Genomic DNA, 22,295 nt, shown 5'->3' with positions numbered 1-22,295 from the left:
AAATACCAGTGTTGTTTTTTTCCAGAAATTTGGAACTATCCGGGCGGATTTGATTGAGCAGATGAGATTCAAACAGAGACTGAAGGTGATCCAGACACTGGAGGATACTACAAAACGGAACGTGGTGAGTCTTTTGAGAAATGGCATGTGACCTTCTTTCTCCATCCTTCCTTACACCCCTATCAAATCAAATTCCTGCTTGACAGACTGAAGATGATTTAAAACAAGAAAATCTGGAAGTTTCCCATTATGACATTTTGGAGTTTATGAAATTCATTGTGTTTATTCTTCTTATAGGTACGAACCATCGTGACAGAAACTTCCTTTACCATTGATGAGCTAGAAGAACTTTATGCTCTTTTCAAAGTGAGTTTCAAAGAAAATTCATGTACATTCACAGGAAAAAGGAGTTCACTTAATAATTCAGTTAGTTCTAGATTTTTCTGTTAAATTGTGAAGGGATAGCATGAGTTGTCAACATGCATAAATAGGAAGATAGAGCTGAGAGTGTAAAAATTGAGTACTTAACATGAAAAGTAAAGATGTAATTCATTTAAATGGATGTTTTCGCTTTCTTCCACTCCATATAATATTTTAGCTACTTCCTTGGTCTTAAGAAAATAGGGCATAACTATAATTCTCATTGGAACGATGGCAATCAAGTTTAAATTCTTCCTGAAACTCTTGTAAATTGCAGTTTCCTATATTAATCTATATTAAAGCACTCTTTAGAAGAGATATGTAGCTAGAATAAGAATAAAGCTGCTCAAATGTCTAAGGAAAAGCTTAGTTGTTAAATTTCTGCAATTTTCCTTTCTAAGTCAGCCCATACCAATCTTGATCCTCAATAAGAGAATATTATGTCAGTAAATAAAGCAGGATAGAATGGTTTTTCTTCCAGAAAAAATACTTTTGGCATAACTGTCATTACCAACATTGTAAAAATGCAGCAATTGCCAAGAAAAAAGTTTTAAAAGATGCCTTTTATGTGGGTACCGATTTTATCACAGTCTTTACTTGGCTAGCTTATTGTGTATAGAGCCTTCTACTTCCAGAACTAAGGAAGACGGTTGAGGACGGCAAAGATATTAGAGGAATGAACGTAAAGGGACAAATGTAAAGATCTGAGTTGGACACTAATAGATCTTAGAGAATGTGAGAGCTGGGAATATCTTTGCAAATGTTCCCGCTTGCCTGTTAGCTACTGGAGGCACCACCGTTTCATTTCCTTTTGTCTCACTGGTGCCTAGTTTAGTGTCTCTCCCCACTAGGTGTTCCAAACGTGTGTTGAACACGTAGGTGAATTAGTGATAAGTTTTCCATCTAGTGTAATCTCTGCGTGCTTCTGGGGCCGGCAGAGAGAGGTTGATGGCTTTGTGCAGCCCAGCAGCATGACCGACAGAGTGGACAACTGCGTCCCCACCAGGCTGCGTTCAGCACTTGACAGCGAAGTGTCTAGCCTGTGCCATCTCGTTCGTGTTTAATTTTATTCAGACACGTAAAGCGTGGTAGCTAATTGCTCCGCGTATGTTGGTTTTCCGTAAGGAGGGAGTCCCTCTTCGTTTCGTTAAGGAAAAACTACAGTGATCCAACCTGGATCAAAACAAGAAGATACGATGATGCAGTTGAGATCAGATTTTCAAAAGATACTGAGGACTGGAAGAAATCTGCTTCACAGGGTGGTACCAGTAGGGCCAGGATTTGAGGTGACTAAACGGAAGCGGGAGTTAGCAGCTGGGGCAAGACCATCTCAGATAATGGGAAGCGCTATGACATTAGAAAGAGGAGGCTGACTCCGGGGCACACCGGGAAGGGGAAGACCAGGGCTGGTTGTGCAGAAGTCCAAGATCCGAGATCCCTGAAGACACAGAGGCAGGGGTGCCCTTGTCTTCTTACCCGGGCACCCCTGCACTCTCTGGTCTACGCATCTCCAGGTACCAGGTGTGTCATTTGTACGCCGAGGATATTGCCTGAAGAAAGCTTTCTTTAAACTCCAAAACCCTGCCCTAAGGGTGTGTTGACAAACACGAGTTCCCCAAGTCTGCTGAGCGCCCCAAGAGAGAACCCGAGACCCTTGGCTGGTGTCAGGGATGGGAAGGACTCTCGGGTACTGTGGAACCCAAGACAAAGACTTCAGTTACCGACTCTTTCTTGAGTCTTTTGAAGATTTTCATTGGCTTTAATTCATCTGAACGAACGTTTATTGAGGTATTACTGTGTCAGACACGCTGCCAGACTCTTAGTCCTTTAAAAAGCCAACATCTGGGGGTTTTCCTTCGCATACAAAGGAAAGAGACATTTGTCCCCCACGGAGCTTTCTGCCTTGGGCTTTGGGCTAAAACTTGGTAGAAAAAGGTGAAAGGCCGCCACCCTGAGGCAGATTTGATGGAAAATGTGGTTCAGGGCCCCTATGCCTTAGTTTCTCTTGAACTCTTTCTAAATTAGTCCTTTTTCAATCTCGGGTCCCTAGTGCCCAAATGATGGAGTAGGGGGGTCTCATCAAAGAAGAGGGTCATGGTCTGCATGGCTTGTTGTTTCCTGAAGGTTGTGAGCACGGTGAGAGAGCCCGCACCACGTTCAGGCCTGGTTCCAGAGGAACGTGAGCGCTTTAGTTAGGAGGAAGTGCTTTGGGTAACCTTCACCCACTGACGAAGCTCCGGGAAAGAGGAGCCTTCCTGGGGATGTATCACCAACACCATCCCACCCAGGGGGCTGCTGGGCATCACTTCAGAGCACAGCTCACCCGTGCAGTCCCTCGGACCCTCCTTTCCCTGACGTCACCTCCATCACCACTCCTCCAAGCCCCACCCCCATCTCCACCCACAGCGCCAGTGCAGCCCCGAAGCCTGGTGGGCCTGACACACTTCCTTTATTCTCCCGAGGCTGCCCTGCAGAAACCTCTCCTTCCTCCTCTCCTGCCTACTCTCACTCCGCTTTCTGGGGGGTTATTAGCTACAATTCCCAGCAAACAGTGAGGACAAAGACATTGGTCCTCTTTGCTCTGTTCTGAGTGAGACCACTGAAGTACTACGCACTCACCACTGACTCTCCCTTCTCAGAACCCCTAGGCAGGGGGAGGGGGAGATCTGTTCTGTAAGTGCCTTTTGCTATTGCAATATTTATACATGCTTATAATGAAATAGTACAACAGAGAATAAAGTAAATAATAAAGTCTCCCTCTGGATGCCCCTCCCATCCCCCCAGGCTACCCTTCAGTGTTAACTGTAAGTGTCTACATACAGGGGAGCTGGGGTGTTCTTCCTGGCCTTTCTATTAGATGTTTTTTCTTTGCGGTCTTCCTAGAATGGGCGTATATTTCTACCAGAATCAATGTGACCTCATGAATAAAGAGGCAGCCTTCTTTCCAAGGACAGAAACAAGAAGCCTTTTGTTGGATCTCTGTTCTCCTCACCCTAGTGGTTCCTACTCATAATTTTCCTGGAGCTATTTTCAGATGCGTGAAACAGGAGGACCGCACACTTGTAGCCTGACTGCTGGATGACTAGGATAATATTGTGATTTTGATGACCGGGAAGCAGGGGGTTTACAGGACACTAAACTAGGAGTTTGGAGACCCCAAATCGCATGACGATTCTGCTTTGACTAACTGGTTAGATGACCCAGTGGAAGCCACTTACCCTCTGGGCTGTGCCATCCTCACTGAGAACACAAGGTGATCAGATTGCCTGAAGTACAGATCCCTTTTTCAGGTTAACATTTTATGTATTTCTTTTAAATTAAAAAAAAAAAGTTTGTCTCTTTATGGGAGTTACTTCTTTTTTTTTTTTTTTTGCGGTATGCGGGCCTCTCACTGCCGTGGCCTCTCCCATTGAGGAGCACAGGCTCCGGACGCGCAGGCTCAGCGGCCACGGCTCACGGGCCCAGCCACTCCGCGGCACGTGGGATCTTTCCGGACCGGGGCGCGAACCCGTGTCCCCTGCATCGGCAGGCGGACTCTCAACCACTGTGCCACCAGGGAAGCCCATGGGAGTTACTTCTTAAAATGCTTTTGAGTGTGGGGATGGGAGGGGGGAGAAGAAAATGGAGAGGGGAGGGTTTTCTTTCTTTTTTCACCTACGCCAGTAATTGAACCGGGTTTTTCATGCCAGGTGTAAATGCAGAGATGGTTGCCATGGAGTTTGGGGGGAGTGGGGTCAAGTGGAGATATATGTAGAAGAGAGGCCAAGGGGCCCTGGGACCAGACCACTGCCTGCCACCCCCCAGGAGATGCACACGGGTGACCTAAAGCCTTTTTCCAAATTTGAGGGAGGGCCTTTCTTCTTGGTATTTGCTGTGAGATGCAGTCCCCAGTAGTCCTCCTGTTCTTTGATTTTTTCAGGCGGAACACCTAACCAGCTGCTACTGGGGTGGAAGCAGCAATGCCCTGGACCGGCACGACCCCAGCCTGCCCTATCTCGAGCAGTACCGCATCGACTTGGAGCAGTTCAAGGGCATGTTTTCTCTGCTCTTTCCCTGGGCCTGTGGAACTCACTCTGACGTCCTTGCCTCGCGCTTATTCCAGTTATTAGATGAAAATGGAGATTCTCTGATCAACTTCCGAGAGTTTGTCTCTGGACTGAGTAAGGACGTGGTGTTATCGCATGAGCTGGGGCAGGGGCAGGGGGGGAATAGGTCAGTAAACACCGTCCTCGTGGTTCTCTGTGCCGCCCTCAGGACCACAGCCCCGCTCGCTTCAGGAGACAAGGTTTACAGGACAGAGAAGCACATTTTAAGGTTTGCAAGCTGACTGTAAAATTTGTTTTTAGTTAATGGATATATTATATGATTAAATCGTTACCTTCTACATTCGATAGTCCTCAGCACTAGTTAAAATACATTATCAGAGAGTTTGCAAGAATGCCAACTTATACACTGAAACCACAAATCACGATAACTTTATAAGGGAAGAAATGTTTGGGTGGATTGCTTTTCTTTGTCAAAAAAAAATTTACAGTACATATGTTTCATAAAATTTTATCAAACATTTCATAGTGTTTTTAATAAAGAGCTGAAAAAAAAAAAAAAGCAACAGCCCTGCAGTCTAAATGGAAGTCTTTTCTCTCCATTTTGTGGGGAGAAAGGGTGTCCATCCTGAGAATGCACACCCTCACCTCACAAGCAGCACGAGTTTCTGCCCGTCAGCCTCACTGTCTGACCTGTTTCCTGTCCTGTATTCCACTGGACTCTTGTCCCATTAATATGTGAGCAGAAAAGTTACGTGGTGGTCAAGCTTGGCCCGCCCGGTAGGAGGTTGTGGATGTAGCAGGCATTATGTCAGGCTGCCTGAATGAGATAAGAAGGAAGGCTTTTTAAAATTCTCATTGTACCACTCTGTGACATTGGTCCATGCACTTGAAAATGACCTGTGCCCACGAAAGATGAAGGTGTCAGACATAGAGCCAAAGACGATTCCAAAAAGTACCCTAAATCATGAAGAAGAATGACTGGAAGGCTTAAAGGCCAGAGAAAGCTGATGGTTGTTAAAAAAGCAAAGGGGTGTAGATAAGGTCCTCTTAGATAAGTAAAAACTATTTGTATAAAGCACTCAGATATATCATTCAAAGGGGTACATGGAGGAAACGAACCTTTTCTAAGTGCAGGCTCTGTTGTGATGCTTTAGAACTTGTAGTTTATCACTTAATCCAAACAACAGACCTTTGAGGGTAATAGTAGTATTGATAACTAACATTTATATAGCATTTGCTTAGCCAGGCACTGCCCTCATGCTTTATGTGTATTTAATTTACCTAAAGCACACAACTACAAAGTTGGAGTTTGAACTCAGGCACCCTGGAAGCAGCGTTTATGCAGTTACTATCAATATTATGCTTTATCTATATGCTTACTATTAATATCCCCATTGTCAGTTAAAGAGATGGAGGCTTAGAAAAGTTAAGCAACTTGCTAGAACATTCATTTTTAGCAAGTCAATATATGTCTGTTATTGAACTGAAAAGCACAGTTAGTACGTACTGGGTCCAGGACTCAGATGAGGGCTGTTCTAATTACTCTGTGCTAAGGACAGCAAATAGGATTATTTTTTTTTTTTTTAGGGAAGAAGGAGGCATTAATTTTTAATTACAAAATTAACATAAATACATTCTGCTTTTCAAAAAAGTGAACAAAATAAAATAAAGTAAAACAATCCAGACAAGGCTAAAGACCCTTTTGACCCTCTCCTAATCTTTTTTGCCCCAAAGTAACTATTATTATCACCTTGGTGTCTATTGAAAGGGAGATTTTTTAAAAATAACCTTTGGACAAAAATAAGGAGGAGAAAAAAGAGACAGGTTCTGCATGTAGAAAGGGTTCTAGGAATTTTTGCCGTAAACATCTTTGCTGCAGCCAGTTTCGCTGCAAAGCTAATTGGCCATAAGCCATTTTGCCATAAGAGATAAAAATAATTGGTTGACAGTTACGACACTAGAAAAAGATAACAAATCAGTTTTTATAAGTCCTTCGACAAGCACAGTCATACCTCCCACTCGTCGAAACCAAAAGTTCACCAAGCTATGGCAAATATAAAAGAAGCAGCTACTAATTCACAACAGCCTTCGAGAGCATTAATGATTGATTCTTTAGCTAATTTGGATACAACAGATTGTCCTCTCAGGCCATCTTTACCAAATTTTATCATGCAGTATTAGACGTTGGAGGCAAACGAAGAATCAAGCTCCTCCTATCCCCCCAAAAGGAAATCATAATGTGATTCCTGATGGGTATAAGTTTCTTGAAAATGGTGAAAATTTTAACATAGTCTGGCTTAGATTAGCTCGCTGAAGGATTTGATATCTTATTGATATCAAATGAAAAATGGCTATCTTATTTTCTAGTGTAATGTAACCATCAACCAGTTATTTTTATCTTTTATGGCAAAATGGCCTTACGGCCAATTAGTTGTAATGCGAATCTTTGCTTCTAGCAAAGATGTTCATGACGAAAATACCAGACACGTGTAGAAAGTGATAGAATTAAATATAAATATTTAATTTACTTAAGCCTCGTCAAACCCCAGCAAGGTAAATACTCTTCAAAATCTTCCGAAAAGGAAAGAGAAGTTTGCGGTGCAAGATAGTGAAAACATTGGAGAAGAGTACTTAGGCTTCTTAAAAATGCAGTTGAGTTCTCTGAGCAAAGTAAACTCTACCCGGTTTGCCGGGAGGAGTCTCTCAAGAGCTGTAGTCAGTCATGGGGGTTGATTACAGCTATGGAGACAGACAAGCAGACTAGAAAGAGAAATTCTGTTCAGGTCTTAAGAAACTAAAGAATGAATTCTGGAAGAGATGGATCAATAATTTCAATGTTCATCTCCAGAAAGATCCCTCTAGAAATTAGTGAACAGACCATCTCTATGGAATTAGAGATGAGGGATTACAATTGCAAGCCACAAAGTAGCTGGATCTCCTTTTCCAGTGGTATTGCTGGAAGGCAGCATTTCTAAACATGCCATAGATGTCATGAGGCAGCTGGTCACTGGACAGATAACTCATTATAAACGGAAAGTTGGAGGGATATGGATATTGGTGATTCAATGACTGTCTGAACCCTGCACCCAAAGCATGAGAGTCAATGGAGAGTTCTCTAGTATGCTGGGCTTGGTATTTAACCTCTGTGATTGTTCCCTCATTTGCAAAATAGTTATTGTAGGACTAAAAGAAATGATTCAAGTAAAGTTCCTGCAACAGTGCCTGGCTCAAAAAGTGTTAGTTATTGTTGTCACTACAATTACTGCTTATCCCCCTCTCCCTGACTCAGTCAGGGATTTAAACTATAAAGGTAGAGAAGCTACCACAACCAAATGTGTTGGCTACACAAAGTGAAGAGAGACAGCCATTGTGTTGGAGGACAAAAACAAGATTTAAAGAAATCAGAGGAGGAAATGAATGGCAAAAACGAACTGATAGAGATAAATCAGAAATCTTAAATTTTAAGAAATGATTGTAAAAGAACTGTATGTCTGCATATATAGTATAGTGGTTTCAACCAGGCGATCTAGGGTCAGACAAATCTGAGTTCAAATCCTGAGCCTGCCACTTGCTAGCTTATGACCTTGAACATTACTTAATATCAATAAGCTCAACTTTTCTCACCTGTAAAGTTGGGATAACGATTGTGACCATCTCGTAGAATTATTGTGAGAAGAAAGTGAAATGCATATGGAAAGTAGTTAACATAGGATTTAACACAAAGTGAATGGTTCATAAATGTCTGTCATTATTTTCATGGTTAGTATTAGTCAGTGTGTAAGCATTTGGGGGTTTAGTTAACTATGTGGTCAATAAGAAACTCCAGAGTGAAGAGTATAAAGAGTTGAATCCAGACTTAGGCTAAGAGTCAAGAACAATTCCACTGTTCTCTGCAGTGGACTACAGGCTTCTGGAACTCTCTGTCCAGGGGGTTATTGATGGACACATTAACACATAAGGTGGATGTGGGTAAGAACAGGGAAGAGTGTACAAACCATGTCCTATAAGAAAGTTGAAAAAATGTAGAGAGGTATAGCCTGGGGCACATACATTTGCCTTGAAAAGATAAGCTGGAGAGGAACAGGACAGCTGTCCTTAAAATCTGAAGGATTGTTGTAATGAAGACATAATAGACCTATTTTTCTTTTACTTTAAAGAGGAAGGAAAAGGAATAGTTCTAAACCTTTTTTTGAGTTGTGATCTCTTTGAGATCTGATAAGGACTGTGGAAATCTTCCCCCAAAGTGACACCAGCACGTGGCCACATTTTACATTGTTTGTGGTTCATGGAATTTATGCACTTGAACCTGCAGGTTAAGGGTCCTGACTGAAGTAAAAATGACAGGAGCCCTTTCAGTGTTTCTAGAATTCCCCAGTGAGATGAGATGCCTCTGGTTGTGATGAGCTTCCTGTCCCTGAGGATGTTCAGACGTCTCTCTTATGTGGATGTGGGTGTGGGAGGAGGCCCCTGCGTTAAGTGGGGGGGTGGGGTGGGACGAGATAACCCCTGGTGTCCCTGCCAACCAGTCCAGGTCCTGTGATTCCCCTTTTCCCAAATCTGATTAACCTTCAACTAGGCGCTCTGAGAACACGTATTTACAAAGGATTTTCTGATTCCTGAAATACGTATGGACTGTAAGGGAAAAAGTAACAGGATTCTTTGGGTTGAAGCAATGGTGATATAACGGCAGCTAGGTTAGGCTAAATTGAACTGAAGAAATATTTAAGAGACCCCAAAAGCAACTAAAAAAGATTTCTAAAATGAGTAATTTGAAGCACTCTTAAACATGTATTATTTCTGAACTCTAGCAAGTCTTTAGGGTGTTGAGGCCCAGTGACCTGACTTTTCTTATCAATCACGCTAGTTTAAGTTGTGCCAGGCGCTATTCTAAGTGTTAACACCTTTAGTTCTCACATTTCATGGGCCCTGATAATGAAGACCACTGGTAGTATCTTCTAATTTTTCATCCTGCCTCATAGAGGGGAAACTGAGGTACAGAGAGGTTCACTCTCCCAAGGGCACATAGTAAGTACAAAGCATTTGAAACCAGGTATCCTGGCTCCAGAGCTTTCAACCCAAATACGTCCTGGCCACATTTTCTGCCACACGATACCTGGGTTTCAATTTGTAAAAGTAGGTGCTTCAGGGGGACACTGAGCCTGGGTGGGGGGGATTGTAGCACACATGGTGCATTTCACATTGGTACTTATGTGACTTCCAGGTGCCGCGTGCCATGGGGACCTCACAGAGAAGCTCAAACTCCTGTACAAAATGCACGTCTTGCCTGGTAAGTGAGACACACAGAGGAGCACATGTACCTGTGACTCTGGCCTGGCTTGAAGTCTTTTCTGGTGAGACCTGTTTGCCTTTTTTTTGGATGTACAAAATCACTCATTGGTCACTGAGAACAAACTGAACCATACTTTTTACATGAGTTCCTGAATCAGTAGGTGCTTAATTCAATGATCATTCACCTGTCTGAAGTGTGAGTTGCAGTAATAGAAAAGAGCAGGCTTCTGCAAGAGAACGAATAACCTTTGGTAACTCATGGGATTCTGAGTCGAGGGGGAGCAGTATTACCACTGACAGAAACAGTGGGAAAGATGGTGAAGTTGTGAGTTTAGTTTTAAACAAAGATGGCCTCCAGATGGAAATATCTAGCAAATACTAAAAAAGAAAGGGAGGGAGGGGTGGAGGGAAAGAGAAAGAGAGGGAGAGAGAAAGGAAGGAAGGAATGAAGAAAGGAAAGAAGGAAGGGAGGGAGGGAGGGAGGGAGGGAGGGAGGGAAATTAGCTCCAAGGATAGAGATAGGGTAAAACTATAGATTTGGGAATTATCATTATAGTGTACAATTTCCCAAAATTTGGTTCCTTAAAGCATCTCCGTAGGATTTAGGAAAAGTCTCCAAAAAAGGCAAATGTGAAGGGACACTTCAGTGTGGGGTTGTTATACAGGAAGGTGGAGTTAGAACTGGAGGGAGCCCCTCCCCCATAAGGGTTTTGAGGAGGTCGGCATTCGAGACCCGCACCAGTGATGGGACCACCCCCCTAGCCCACCTGCGTAACTTCAGCTTCTCATGAGCCCCGTGTCATTTCTTCAACAATTAAAGCACACTTTCATTGAGTCATGGCCCCGCCAATATGAGAATCATCTCTCCTCCCTCTCCAGAGCCATCCTCTGATCCAGACGAGCCAGATTCTGCTTTTGAAGCAACTCAATACTTCTTTGAAGATATCACCCCAGAATGCACACATGGTGAGTGTCTTTCCTCGTCAGGGCCTCTCTGTTTCTTTTCTACAGAGCCCTCTGTTACTGGGAAAAGGTGCCTCCAAAGCTAGGCAACCAAAGAAGTATAATGAATACAAGTGCCTAATATGCTAGTTTCTTTTTAAATTTTTGAACTTGAGTAACTACTGGGGAGTGGGTACTGCAGCCCACCGAAAGGACCATGTACATGTGTCCCGCTGGCTTCGAGAAAGCGTTACCTGTAGAGCATATACTTTGCTCCCCTCTCCTTGATAGGGAGAAACGTTCATTAAGAACGTCATTCTGGGGCTTCCCTGGTGGCGCAGTGGTTGAGAATCCGCCTGCCGATGCAGGAGACACGGGTTCGTGCCCTGGTCCGGGAAGATCCCACATGCCGCGGAGCAACTAAGCCCGTGAGCCATGGCCGCTGAGCCTGTGCGTCCGGAGCCTGTGCTCCGCAACGGGAGAGGCCACAACAGTGAGAGGCCCGCATACCGCAAAAAAAAAAAAAAAAAAAAAAAAAAAAAAAAAAAAAAAAAAAAAGAACGTCATTCTGTTGTTATGCTGCTCTCCAGAGTCTGGACTAGCACTGATATCAGATACACTGCTCTGTAACAGACGTCAGCAAACTTTGGACCAAATCCAGCCCACCACCTATTTGTACGGCCTGTGATAAGATAAAATGTATATCAAAGAATTAAAATAATATAAAATTTAAACACTACTGCCTATAAATAAAGTTTTATTGGAACACAGCCAGGAACACAGCCAAGCTCATTCAGTTATATATTGCCTATGGCTGCTCTCACACTACAGTGGTAGCATTGCCTCAGATATTTGCCATCTGGCCTTTTACAGAGAAAGTTTGCTGACCCTTGCTCTGTGCGGTTGTTAGATCTACACAGACATGATCCGGCTCATTAGAAATATCTCCAGATTTACATATGAACCTGTTCTGTTGTGCCACGTGTGGATCTAAGCAGCGTCTGGGCTTGCTGCTGCTGTGCATTATCTCCATTCTATTGACACTTCATCCATAGGGCAGGCAGCCTCCTGACTTCACCCAAGGTTGAAAGTCAGCATGGGTTGCTCCTGGGTCCTTTTGCCTCTTAAATCTTACGGTCCCCAAATAAGCACAGCTAAGACCTGCTTTTAAACTGTGAGCACCTAAGTGATTGAGCGGAGACGGCCAAGAGCCACACAGTCTTCTTATTGGTGATATGTGTTAAGGGCAGGAGTTTTGGACACGATGCTAGCTCTGTTTGTCTAGATGACCTCAGGCAGCTTCGGGCATCCAGCAGCACCAGGGTCCTTGTGGGGAAAGTGGAGATGAGAGCTGTCACATTGGGTACAGTAAGGACTTAGTGAGATAATGTAGTAAACCTCTTAGCATAGCGCCTTAGCACATCTGACGATATTCTTCAAATCCTTAGCAATCATATTTTGGCTGCAAAATGTTAGCTGCATCTTTCTTTTTTGTTGGTACGCGGGCCTCTCACTGTTGTGGCCCCTCCCGTTGCGGAGCACAGGCTCCAGATGCACAGGCTCAGCGGCCATGGCCCACGGGACCAGCCGCTCCGTGGCATGCGGGATCCTCCCGGACCGGGGCACGAACCCGCGTCCCCTGCATCGGCAGGCGGACTTCCAACCACTGCGCCACCGGGGAACCCCCTCCGCATCTTTCTTAGTGGGCACTCATCTCAGAAAAGGAGTCACTTGTTTCAGAAATGCTTCAGGAATGGTTACATGCCAGTAGCATTTAATAGCCTTAAAAGATGCTTTTTAAAAAATGTTTTTTCAGGGCTTCCCTGGTAGCGCAGTGGTTGAGAGTCCGCCTGCCGATGCAGGGGACACGGGTTCGTGCCCCGGTCCGGGAGGATCCCGCATGCCGTGGAGCGGCTGGGCCCGTGAGCCATGGCCACTGATGAGCCTGTATGTCCGGAGCCTGTGCTCCGCAACGGGAGAGGCCACAGCAGTGAGAGGCCCACATACCACAAAAAAAATAAAAATAAAAAAATTTTTTAAAAAAATGTTTTTTCTAACTCCAAAAGTACTATTGCTTTGTATCAAAATTTTTAAAATATGGGTCAAAATATATAAAATAAGCTAATGATGTCTTTAAACTGCATGATGTAAAGATAACTATCAATAATAATTAATATCTTAATATAATTAATAATAATTAATATCTTGAAGTATTTATTTTCCTTTTTTATCCATATAATTATAATAATATCCATAATATATATATAAAACTGGGATCAAACTGCCGATACAGTTTTGTTTGTTTGTTTGTTTTGGCTGAAGGATTGTTTTATGAACAATTTAAAAATAGAGGGCTTCCCTGGTGGCGCAGTGGTTGAGAGTCCGCCTGCCGATGCAGGGGACGCGGGTTCGTTCCCCGGTCTGGGAAGATCCCACATGCCGCGGAGCGGCTGGGCCCGTGAGCCATGGCCGCTGAGCCTGCGCGTCCGGAGCCTGTGCTCCGCAATGGGAGAGGCCCACGTACCACACACACAAAAAAAAAACCAAAAAAAAAAATAAATAAAAAAATAAAAATAGAACAAGTGTGTTCTGGCACATGCCATCTCCATCTCTTCCGCCTATACAGTTTTGTATCCTTTTTTCACTTAAAATCCAGTGAGCCTATTACGATGTCATTTACATTCTCTGAAAACATGGTTTTTAATTGGCTGTATAATATCCATTGCATGGGGCTTACCATAACATTTTGGACTATGTACTTGTTCCCTAAAGCTAGTTCAACATTAAGAGGAGAGGACTTTCTCCGGCATATATAGTACATTGTCCTCAGTCTGTCGTAAAAGCTGCTGAGATTTTAATTTGGCACTAAATATGTAAAGGTTACACATGTGGCGAACCAGCCTCCTTTTGTATGGCTGAGGAAGTGCTTGGAATGCATTCTTACAGCTGACAAACTGAATGGGAAACCGGGGGGATTGTACACCTCTCCCTTTTGAAGCCCTGGGATATCCTGTTTTAAGAAGAAAGAAGAGGGCTTCCCTGGTGGCGCAGTGGTTGAGAATCCGCCTGCCGATGCAGGGGACACGGGTTCGTGCCCCGGTCCGGGAAGATCCCACATGCCGCAGAGCGGCTGGGCCCGTGAGCCATGGCCGCTGAGCCTGCGCTCTGCAACGGGAGAGGCCACAACAGTGAGAGGCCCATATACCAGAAAAAAAAAAAAAAAAAAAAAGAAGAAAACAATTATAAGTTGTTTTCTTGAAAGTCAAAAAATGCCAGATTATGAATCTGAAGGAATTTAGTAGCACATGACTTTTTTCTTTTATCAACATAGATGTCAGTTTCTTTTTAAAAAGTGAGTTATTGATCTTTTGCAGAGCCTGACAGAAGATCAATCTCATGTATACAAAGTTAAGATGATAATGTAATAGAGGAGGGAAATCAACATTCACTGGGGCCAGCACCACCATTTTTTAAGTACTGAACACCACATGAAATAATTCCTTTAATTCCTATTTATACCCCGAGCCCTGCTTGTGAAAAAGAATTCTTGGGGAATCTTTCACCTAGAGATAGAGTTTTTCGATTGTTTAAAAAAAAAAAAAAAAGCACTACCTAAAAGTTGAGAATTACGTTTTATTCGGCAGACATACTGAGGACTTAAGCCCAGGAGGCAGCCTCTTGCATAGCTCAGAGGGACTCCTCTGAAGCAATAAGGGAGGAGAGCCAGGATATATAAGATTTTTTTTTTGCAAAAAAAAAAAAAACAGGTAGTGGGAACATCAAAAGATTAGTGTTAATTAAAGAAACCAGATATCTCAAGTTAATGAATTTAATGCTTTTCTGTGTATGGGAAGATGCAAGAGTCTGGGCTCACTGAAATCATTCCTTTGATGTGCACCTCAGCTATCTAGGGCCAGTATCCTGTTTTTCTCCATTCTGAATCCCCTCAGGGTAGAGATGGCACAGTTGAGGGCAGCTGCAGTGCTGCTGGCTTGATGGCTGCAACATCCTTTGTTTACTGATCTGGCAGGCAACACTCAGTTGTCAGATCAACTATGAGACACCCAGTAAAATTTGAATTTGAGGTGGACAAAAAATAATTTGTTTAGCATGAGTATGTCCCATGTGATATGTGGGAACTCACACTTTAAAAAATTATTTGTTGTTTACCTAATTATTTATGTGCTGGAGTTTTGTTTTTGTTTTGTTTTGCTCTGTTAGGCAACTCTACCAAGAGGTTTTTCTGTTTTCTACTACACCTGCTAAAGCTATGAGTTTATCATGTAACATTCTCCTTTTTTCTTCGTAGTGGTTGGATTGGACAGCAGAAGCAAACACAGTGCTGACGATGGCTTTGTTACAGTGAGTCTAAAGCCAGACAGAGGTACAGACTTTCTCTTCTCTGTGTTTCCCTTACTGCTGGTTCAGCAGTTGCTTCTGGACCTTTGAACACTTATTTCTTGGCATTTGGGTTTTAGGGAAGAGGGCAAATTCTCAAGAAAATCGTAATTATCTGAGACTCTGGACTCCAGAAAATAAATCCAAATCAAAGAATGCAAAGGATTTACCCAAATTGAATCAGGTGAGTACCGAACGGTGTAGTTTGTGCGTTTCAAACCTCGAAGCTCTGTTTTCTAGTCATAGATAAATGTAGAGTAAGTACTCCTCAAGGCGTTTAATTAGTACCTGTTTGGATCTATTTTGTGCATGCTTTTGTGCGTTAAAAGTATGCTCTGTTGTGAGAAAATGACCTCCTCAGAGAATATGTGAACCACGAAATATTCAAATTTGAGAATACATGCATTCTCATCCCAATCTTTAAAAATACCCTCAGATACTCAGAAGACAAGCTCATGCTGTTTTCAAACCACTGTGCTCAGCTATAAAGGTGTCTAACATATTTTTTTCCTTAAACAGCTGAAATGTATTGAGGGCGATAAAACAATATAAATAATTAAAATACAGGATGCAAATGCTGTTTTCTAACAGAAGAACAGATAAATCATCCTGGTGGGGGTGGGACACCAACAGATGTGTCATGGGAGAGGGGATTGGAGCTGACCTGACCTTGGAAAAATTGGGCTGCCTGCTGTAGTGTGTACATATGAGTTGAGGTGAGGTCTGCAATTTACTTAAGATACTGCAAGAAAGGATAAAACAGTTACTGAAACATTTGTATAACATGGTCCTTCTTTTTTTTTTTTTTTGGTGGTACGTGGGCTTCTCACCGCTGTGGCCTCTCCTATTGCGGAGCACAGGCTCCGGACACACAGGCTCAGCGGCCATGGCTCACGGGCCCAGCCGCTCCAGGGCACGAACCCGTGTCCCCTGCATCGGCAGGCAGGCTCCCAACCACTGCGCCACCACGGAAGCCCCCCCCCCCTTTTTTTTTTTTAAATTTATTTATTTATTTTGGCTGCACCGGGTCTTAGTTGCGGCACGTGGGATCCTCATTGCGGCACACAGGCTCTTAGTTGCCATGCATGTGGGATCTAGTTCCCTGACCAGGGATGGAACCCAGGCCCCCTGCATTGGGAGCGCCGAGTCTTACTCACTGGACCACCAGGGAAGTCCCCGTGGTCCTTCTTGACTCTAGAATGAGAGGTACTATTATAAAGGTGTATTATTTCATTCTTTCTACTTTCATGGATGTTAGAATTTTTCCCAGTTTAACAAAAGGAAGCATTTAAAGAGACTTTAAACTACACATCCATGCACCCTGCGGTAGGACTCTTCCGGGATCCTGTAGGAGTCCCGATATCAAATGGCTTTGCAGTCCTCTTGGGTCCTGCCTCCATGCTCCTCATGAGGTGGCCACATACTTGTGTTTTCCCTCGCTCACTTTTCAGGGGCAGTTTATCGAGCTGTGTAAGACGATGTATAACCTGTTCAGCGAGGACCCCAACGAGCAGGAGCTGTACCACGCCACGGCGGCGGTGACCAGCCTCCTGCTGGAGATCGGGGAAGTGGGCAAGCTCTTCACTACCCAGCCTGTCAAGGAGGGCGGGCGCGGAGGCGGCGGGCCCTCCGGCAACCAGGGCATCCCCGGCGGCGTGCTCTTCCCCAGCAAGGGGCCGAGCCAGCCTTACGCGCCGGAACCTGTGGAGCCCCTCCCGGCCAGCTTGGCGGGGGACGGCGAGGAACATTCCCTGGGGGGACAGATGGAGGACATCAAGCTAGAGGACTCCTCGCCCCGGGACCACGGGGCCTGCTCCTCCATGCTCATCTCCGACGACGACAGCTCCATGTCCTCGTACTCCGTGCTGAGTGCCGGCTCCCACGAGGAGGACAAGCTGCACTGCGACGACATCGGCGAGGACACGGTCCTGGTGCGCAGCGGCCGGGGCACAGCGGCGCTGCCCCGGAGCACCAGCCTGGACCGGGACTGGGCCATCACCTTCGAGCAGTTCCTGGCCTCCCTCCTGACAGAGCCTGCCCTGGTGAAGTACTTTGACAAGCCCGTGTGCATGATGGCCAGAATCACCAGTGCAAAAAACATCCGGATGGTGGGCAAGCCCCTCACCTCGGCCAGTGACTACGAGATCTCAGCCATGTCCGGGTGAATCCCGCGCCTTCTGTAGGGACACGCAGGATGGGGTGCGGGGGGAGGGTCTTTTTTATGTTCTGTGTTGGGGTTTCTTTCTTCCTTTTAAATTAAATATTTATTAGTACCCGGCTTAAAGCCTAGTGTTTTCATAATATAATACAATGAAAGCTGTTGGAGAAATACTTAATTAAACACCTCGATGTAGGCACAGTACACTCTCTTGTGGGGGGGGGGGAGGGGGATTTACCAGAATACAGTTTTATTCAATGAATTCCGAAAGAAAGATGACTCTGTCCGTGATCTGTGTGTATTTATAACTCCTTAATCTTGCTGTTGAGCTGTATACATAGTGCTGTTTAACACTAAATAAGGCAGCAGACGTGTATTTGGGCTTTTTAAATAAAATTAGAGCTGTAAGGAAAGTAGAATGCCACAAACACAGAATGTTCTTAAATGGAGTAGGCACTGTCAGCTGGGGTAAATCCTATACCACTTTTAGGGAGCATTAAAACTATTTTTTAAGATTTGAAATATATTTCATAAAAGTCCTCTATTCAAAAATCATGTTTAACAGATGTTCCCTTTTGAGGTTCTAAGCAATTATGAAAGTGTAAGTGATTTTTATGTGATGCCAGAATAACACCTCTATCTGATCAATTTGGACAAATACCAGGCCAATTTTGCATTTAAAAAACGGATGATTAAAGTCAGCTGGCTAGAATTCAGGGGAAATGAACAGTCTTTTGTTACAGAGAATCTGAAAGTGGCAACAAAAATGATAAGAGGGCTCAGGATTTTTTTTGCGGGGGCGGGGCGGGGGGGAGTAAAAATACTGATGCTTCTCATACTAGATTTTCAGCTTCTTGTTACTCATTGCAAATGAAGCAAAAAGTAAAACAATAAACTTTACCATTTCCATACTCTCCATAGGTTCAAGAAATTATACCATGTATCACACATGACCATCTTTCCATTTAAATCCATGTAAAGTAGAGATAATGTAAATTGAAAAAACAACCTGCAAGATAACGTAACTGAATGTTTAAAGCGGAACTTGTCACTTTATATAAAAGAATAGTATGCTCTATTTCCTGAATGGACTTGGAAATGAAAACTATCGCACCTGCACTTTGTATTGTTGCTTCTTTTTTACTCCTATTATAGTTTTTCTTTTACAGATGTTGTTTTTTTTTTTCTTATTGTTGAATTCATAGTCATGGTCACATTATCTTTTGCTTATGCAGAATATTCCTTCCAACGCATTCCTTTATTTTAGTATCCATTGTGTCTTTATTTTAACTGTTGCTGCTGTTTTTTATTTTGTTTACAGAATGATTTTTTTAAACTGTCTAATGAAGTAGTGTTAACCTCAAGTAGGATAAATGTGAACAAATAAAATACATCCAATACTCAGATGTGGCTTTTATCTCAGTGCTTGAGTTCCTGTCTAAGGTGATAACATTATTTTGACAGTTTTGCAGGGGAAATTATGTTAGGCAACCATTTTGACTTAGGTAACAAATTTTTGTAGGCAAATATTTTGAGATAAGAAATACAGTATAGGGAATTCCTTGGGCGGTCCAGTGGTTAGGATTCGGCGCGCTCACTGCTGGGGGCCCAGGTTCAATCCCTGGTCAGGGAACTAAGATCCCGAAAACCTGCAGCATAGCCAAAAAAAAAAGAAGAAGAAAAGAAAACAAATACAGAAATACACTACATAGTGATGTGCATTTGAATGTAAAATAAGGAAGAGAATCATTGTCAGTCATCTAATTATTTAACTTATCCTACATAAGTGATAAAAGGATGAAAATACCTCTGTTTAACCCTGATTAGTACACTGTAACACCATTTGGTATGTATTTAACTGAGTAGTCATTCATTTGATTCGACTCTTACATGGTTATACATTATTCCATTATTCTATCACTTAAAGATGCCTCAAGAAATAAATCTATCGAGTCTGATACTCTCTCTCGCCTCCAGAATTAAAGATGGGTTTGGGAGGGGAATGAGCATGTATTTAAATGTGTAGCCTTAGATAAATGAGAGGAGCCAGAATTTTCCATTATCACTGAGAACGGGATTCTAACTGAACAGTGCATCACCCCGAAAGTGTATGTTCCTATTGACACTCTGTCGTAATACTGTCCTTATTTGTTCAAGCACCTCATAGAGTTTCTATCACAGTGTCAATATACTATATAAGAGCAGGTTCTAGTCCATTTGCTTCTAAAGGCTACCTGTGGAGGAGCCCTGAGCCTTTGAGTTGATCTTTCCAGCTCAGTCTCTGAGTCTCTCGTGTCAGTGCCTTCCTCCTCAGCCTCCAGAGGCAGACAGGGCATTTCAAAGAGCATTAAACTTCCTGTCTAGTTTTTAATGGTTGTGTGTATGTCTTTTTAGTGTCTTCCTGGATTGTTCTCTTTGATTTCAGTGTATTGTGATTGACCATCTTCTCTGAATGGCCCCTTCCCATCTAATTCTGTGATGCTAATAATCATTACACCATCACAGATGATGGGCTCAATGTCTATATCCTAATAGACTTGATATGGCATCCCAGGGAGCTTCTAGCTCCAGAGCACTGGGCACTGGCCTCAGCGGAGCTTTCATATATGAGAACTCAAAAGAGAAAGCTACTGCTGAGGGAAAAGGGGGAAACCACTTGGAGCCCGGCTGCTAGGGAAGTGAGTGCTCCAGAGAAACCACAGATCTAGCCACCTCATCCATCCTGCATTACTTCAAGTCTGATTCTGGGTGGGAGGGGGATAGGATAAGCTTTGTGCAAGTGCCGCCAAGGGAGCCACGGAAAATGAGAAGGTCCACTGCCAACAATATCTTCATCCCCCACCAAGGATGCAGGCTGGGGACCTTGGCGGCCAGGCAGAGGGCAGCTCCCCGTATGTTTTTGTCATAGTCGTTAGTTGGCGGGGGCGGGGAGGGGGGCGGTGGCTAGGCTTCTCCTCCCTTTCCTGTCCCCAGAGATAGAGCAGCTTCCCAGTCCTGGCAGAGAGACCTTGACCTGGCCTCCGATGGAAGCTTTGTAGAGAGAACCTCAACTCAGCTACTTAGTTCATGAATCTAACAGTGAAACTCGTGGGGTGTCCTGGCTGATGCCTCATTCTCCTGTACATCTGGTTAAGGGCTCCTCTGTGTATTCTTCACGACTCGTCCTGTAAGAGGGCTCTTTTGTTACAGCATCAGCTTCTAACCTGAAAAGAACAGCAACTGATGTGGTGAGTACATTGCACACTGTTTTCTGTTTTAAAATAACCGTTTTACTTAATGTTTAGGGCCCTGTGCCTTTTGTAGAACATATTGGTGACAGTCTAATCCTTTCAAAAGAAATCTTGGGCAGCCAGACAAAGGAATTTATAGAGAGACACAGGGTGAGGAGGAAAGGCAGGGCCTGGGATGCTCTCCCTGTGGGCTTTGGTAATAGGACTGTCTGCCGGGAGACAGGTCCGCACCGATATCGGCTCGGAGTAGACGGCTGAGGGCCAAGCTGTGGATTATTTGGGCTTCCTGGATTCACAACTACTTCCCCTCACCCTCACAGAGAGGCCAGGACTCTGCAGACGTAAATCTTGTAGCTGTTCTTAGGATACCTCAAGGGGAAAGTATCAGCTAGATCGATGCCACATCCTGATGACTAGGTTGGAGATAATCTATTGTCTAGTGAATTCCCTTATTTCATGACTGTCCACCACCTATGGTGTTTTAGATACTGTCATGCGCTTCAAAGACTGAATGATTTTGTCCCCATAACCTGTTTCACTTTATTTCTTAACTTGATTAACAATACTAATGTCCATCCAGTACCTGAAGCCAGAAATGTGAGTCACCCTTGATTCCTGCTGCTTGTCTGTCCCACCTCCAGCTACTGAGACCGATCCTTTATTTCTTCTGAGAGCCTCTTAACCTCTGTTCCTTTGTCTATTCCCAGTTATACTGTCTTAGTCCAGCCTTGTATTTGTCTGTATGTCCAAGAGGGTTTTATTAGACTCATATTAATATTTGTTCTATCCTCTTCACTGCAGACTGTACTTGAAAAACAAAAACAGTTTATCCTTAAACAAAAGTAGCAATCTCAACTACCTGCCACATAAAAGAACAGGGCATGCCTCACCCTTTGCTGGATCAAGCAGGTTCTCAGCAGTTTGTCTCTTCTTGACACCTCTGCGTAATATCTGATGGTCCAACCCTTATGCCCCAAAGTGTGACCCAAAAGGAGACTCATAAGTTTATGCTCTGATGGAAGATTATATGTAGATGTATAGTCCCCGACTCTGGCAACTCCAAGGCGACTTTCCTTAATTGGGCCTGGTTTTTAACAATAGGAAGGCAGTCATTCAGAATAGCCCTTGGGCTCTCGGTTAGTCAGAGCGGGATATACCCGCAAGCAAGAAAGAAAAGGTCAATTTTGCCAGTGCACCATGCGGCGCTTTCCTGTGCGTGTATAAATGTTTGCGGCAAGTGTTTGAAAAGAACAAAGATTTGATTACAACAAAGATTGCTGGATTCGCAGCCACTCTGTCTGCCCCCAGGCAACCCCCTAACACCCTCCAGTTACTTTTAAGCTGCCGCTTACCGCGATCTTTCTAAAACTTCAGTGTGATCATGTTTTCCTCTGCTTCAAACCTCTTCAGTTTCCTACAGGATAATAAACAAGCATATAAGAATGTTTATAATCAGTTACTGCTTGTCCATAGAAATTTATCTTCACTTATTGGTATTCTAAGGGCCAAGGAACCTAAAATGTATGAGGTTTTACAGTTTATTTATTTTTCCCACTTGCTGGTTTTTGGTACATAATTTACAGCATCCTTTGTCATACTGTCAAAAATCTATGAACCACATGCAATATTTCAATCCCTCCAACAACTCCTGTCCCAAATTAAGACCTAAGAGTGAGAAATAGAGGACAGTGTTGGCATTTGAAGTTTTGGAAGGGAACGAAATCTTGGTATGAAATGATATATGATCAATATGACATTTCATCAAAAGCCAAAAAGGAGGGTTTGGCATCACATATTTGGACAATATTCCTC

At 43.6% G+C, this 22,295-nt stretch overlaps 1 protein-coding gene across 2 annotated transcripts in view; it reads left to right on the top strand.

Moving 5' to 3' along the window:
• The window catches only part of TBC1D9 (TBC1 domain family member 9), a 118,200-nt gene extending 99,543 nt beyond the window's left edge, over nt 1-18,657 (top strand). For both annotated transcript variants that reach the window (XM_059067522.2, XM_067035573.1), the window contains exons 14-21: nt 26-124; nt 298-366; nt 4,340-4,580; nt 9,688-9,753; nt 10,635-10,721; nt 15,007-15,081; nt 15,176-15,279; nt 16,547-18,657. In XM_059067522.2, the coding sequence (XP_058923505.1) occupies nt 26-124; nt 298-366; nt 4,340-4,580; nt 9,688-9,753; nt 10,635-10,721; nt 15,007-15,081; nt 15,176-15,279; nt 16,547-17,260 (1,455 nt within the window). In that variant the 3' untranslated portion in view covers nt 17,261-18,657. The remainder of the gene's footprint in view (nt 1-25; nt 125-297; nt 367-4,339; nt 4,581-9,687; nt 9,754-10,634; nt 10,722-15,006; nt 15,082-15,175; nt 15,280-16,546) is intronic.
• Nucleotides 18,658-22,295: the final 3,638 nt, after the last annotated feature.

The sequence above is a fragment of the Kogia breviceps genome, chromosome 6, assembly GCF_026419965.1.
Source record: "Kogia breviceps isolate mKogBre1 chromosome 6, mKogBre1 haplotype 1, whole genome shotgun sequence".
Lineage (NCBI taxonomy): Eukaryota > Metazoa > Chordata > Mammalia > Artiodactyla > Physeteridae > Kogia > Kogia breviceps.
The sequence above is the reverse complement of the archived record's forward strand: the minus strand, read 5'-3'. Positions and strand labels throughout refer to the sequence as shown.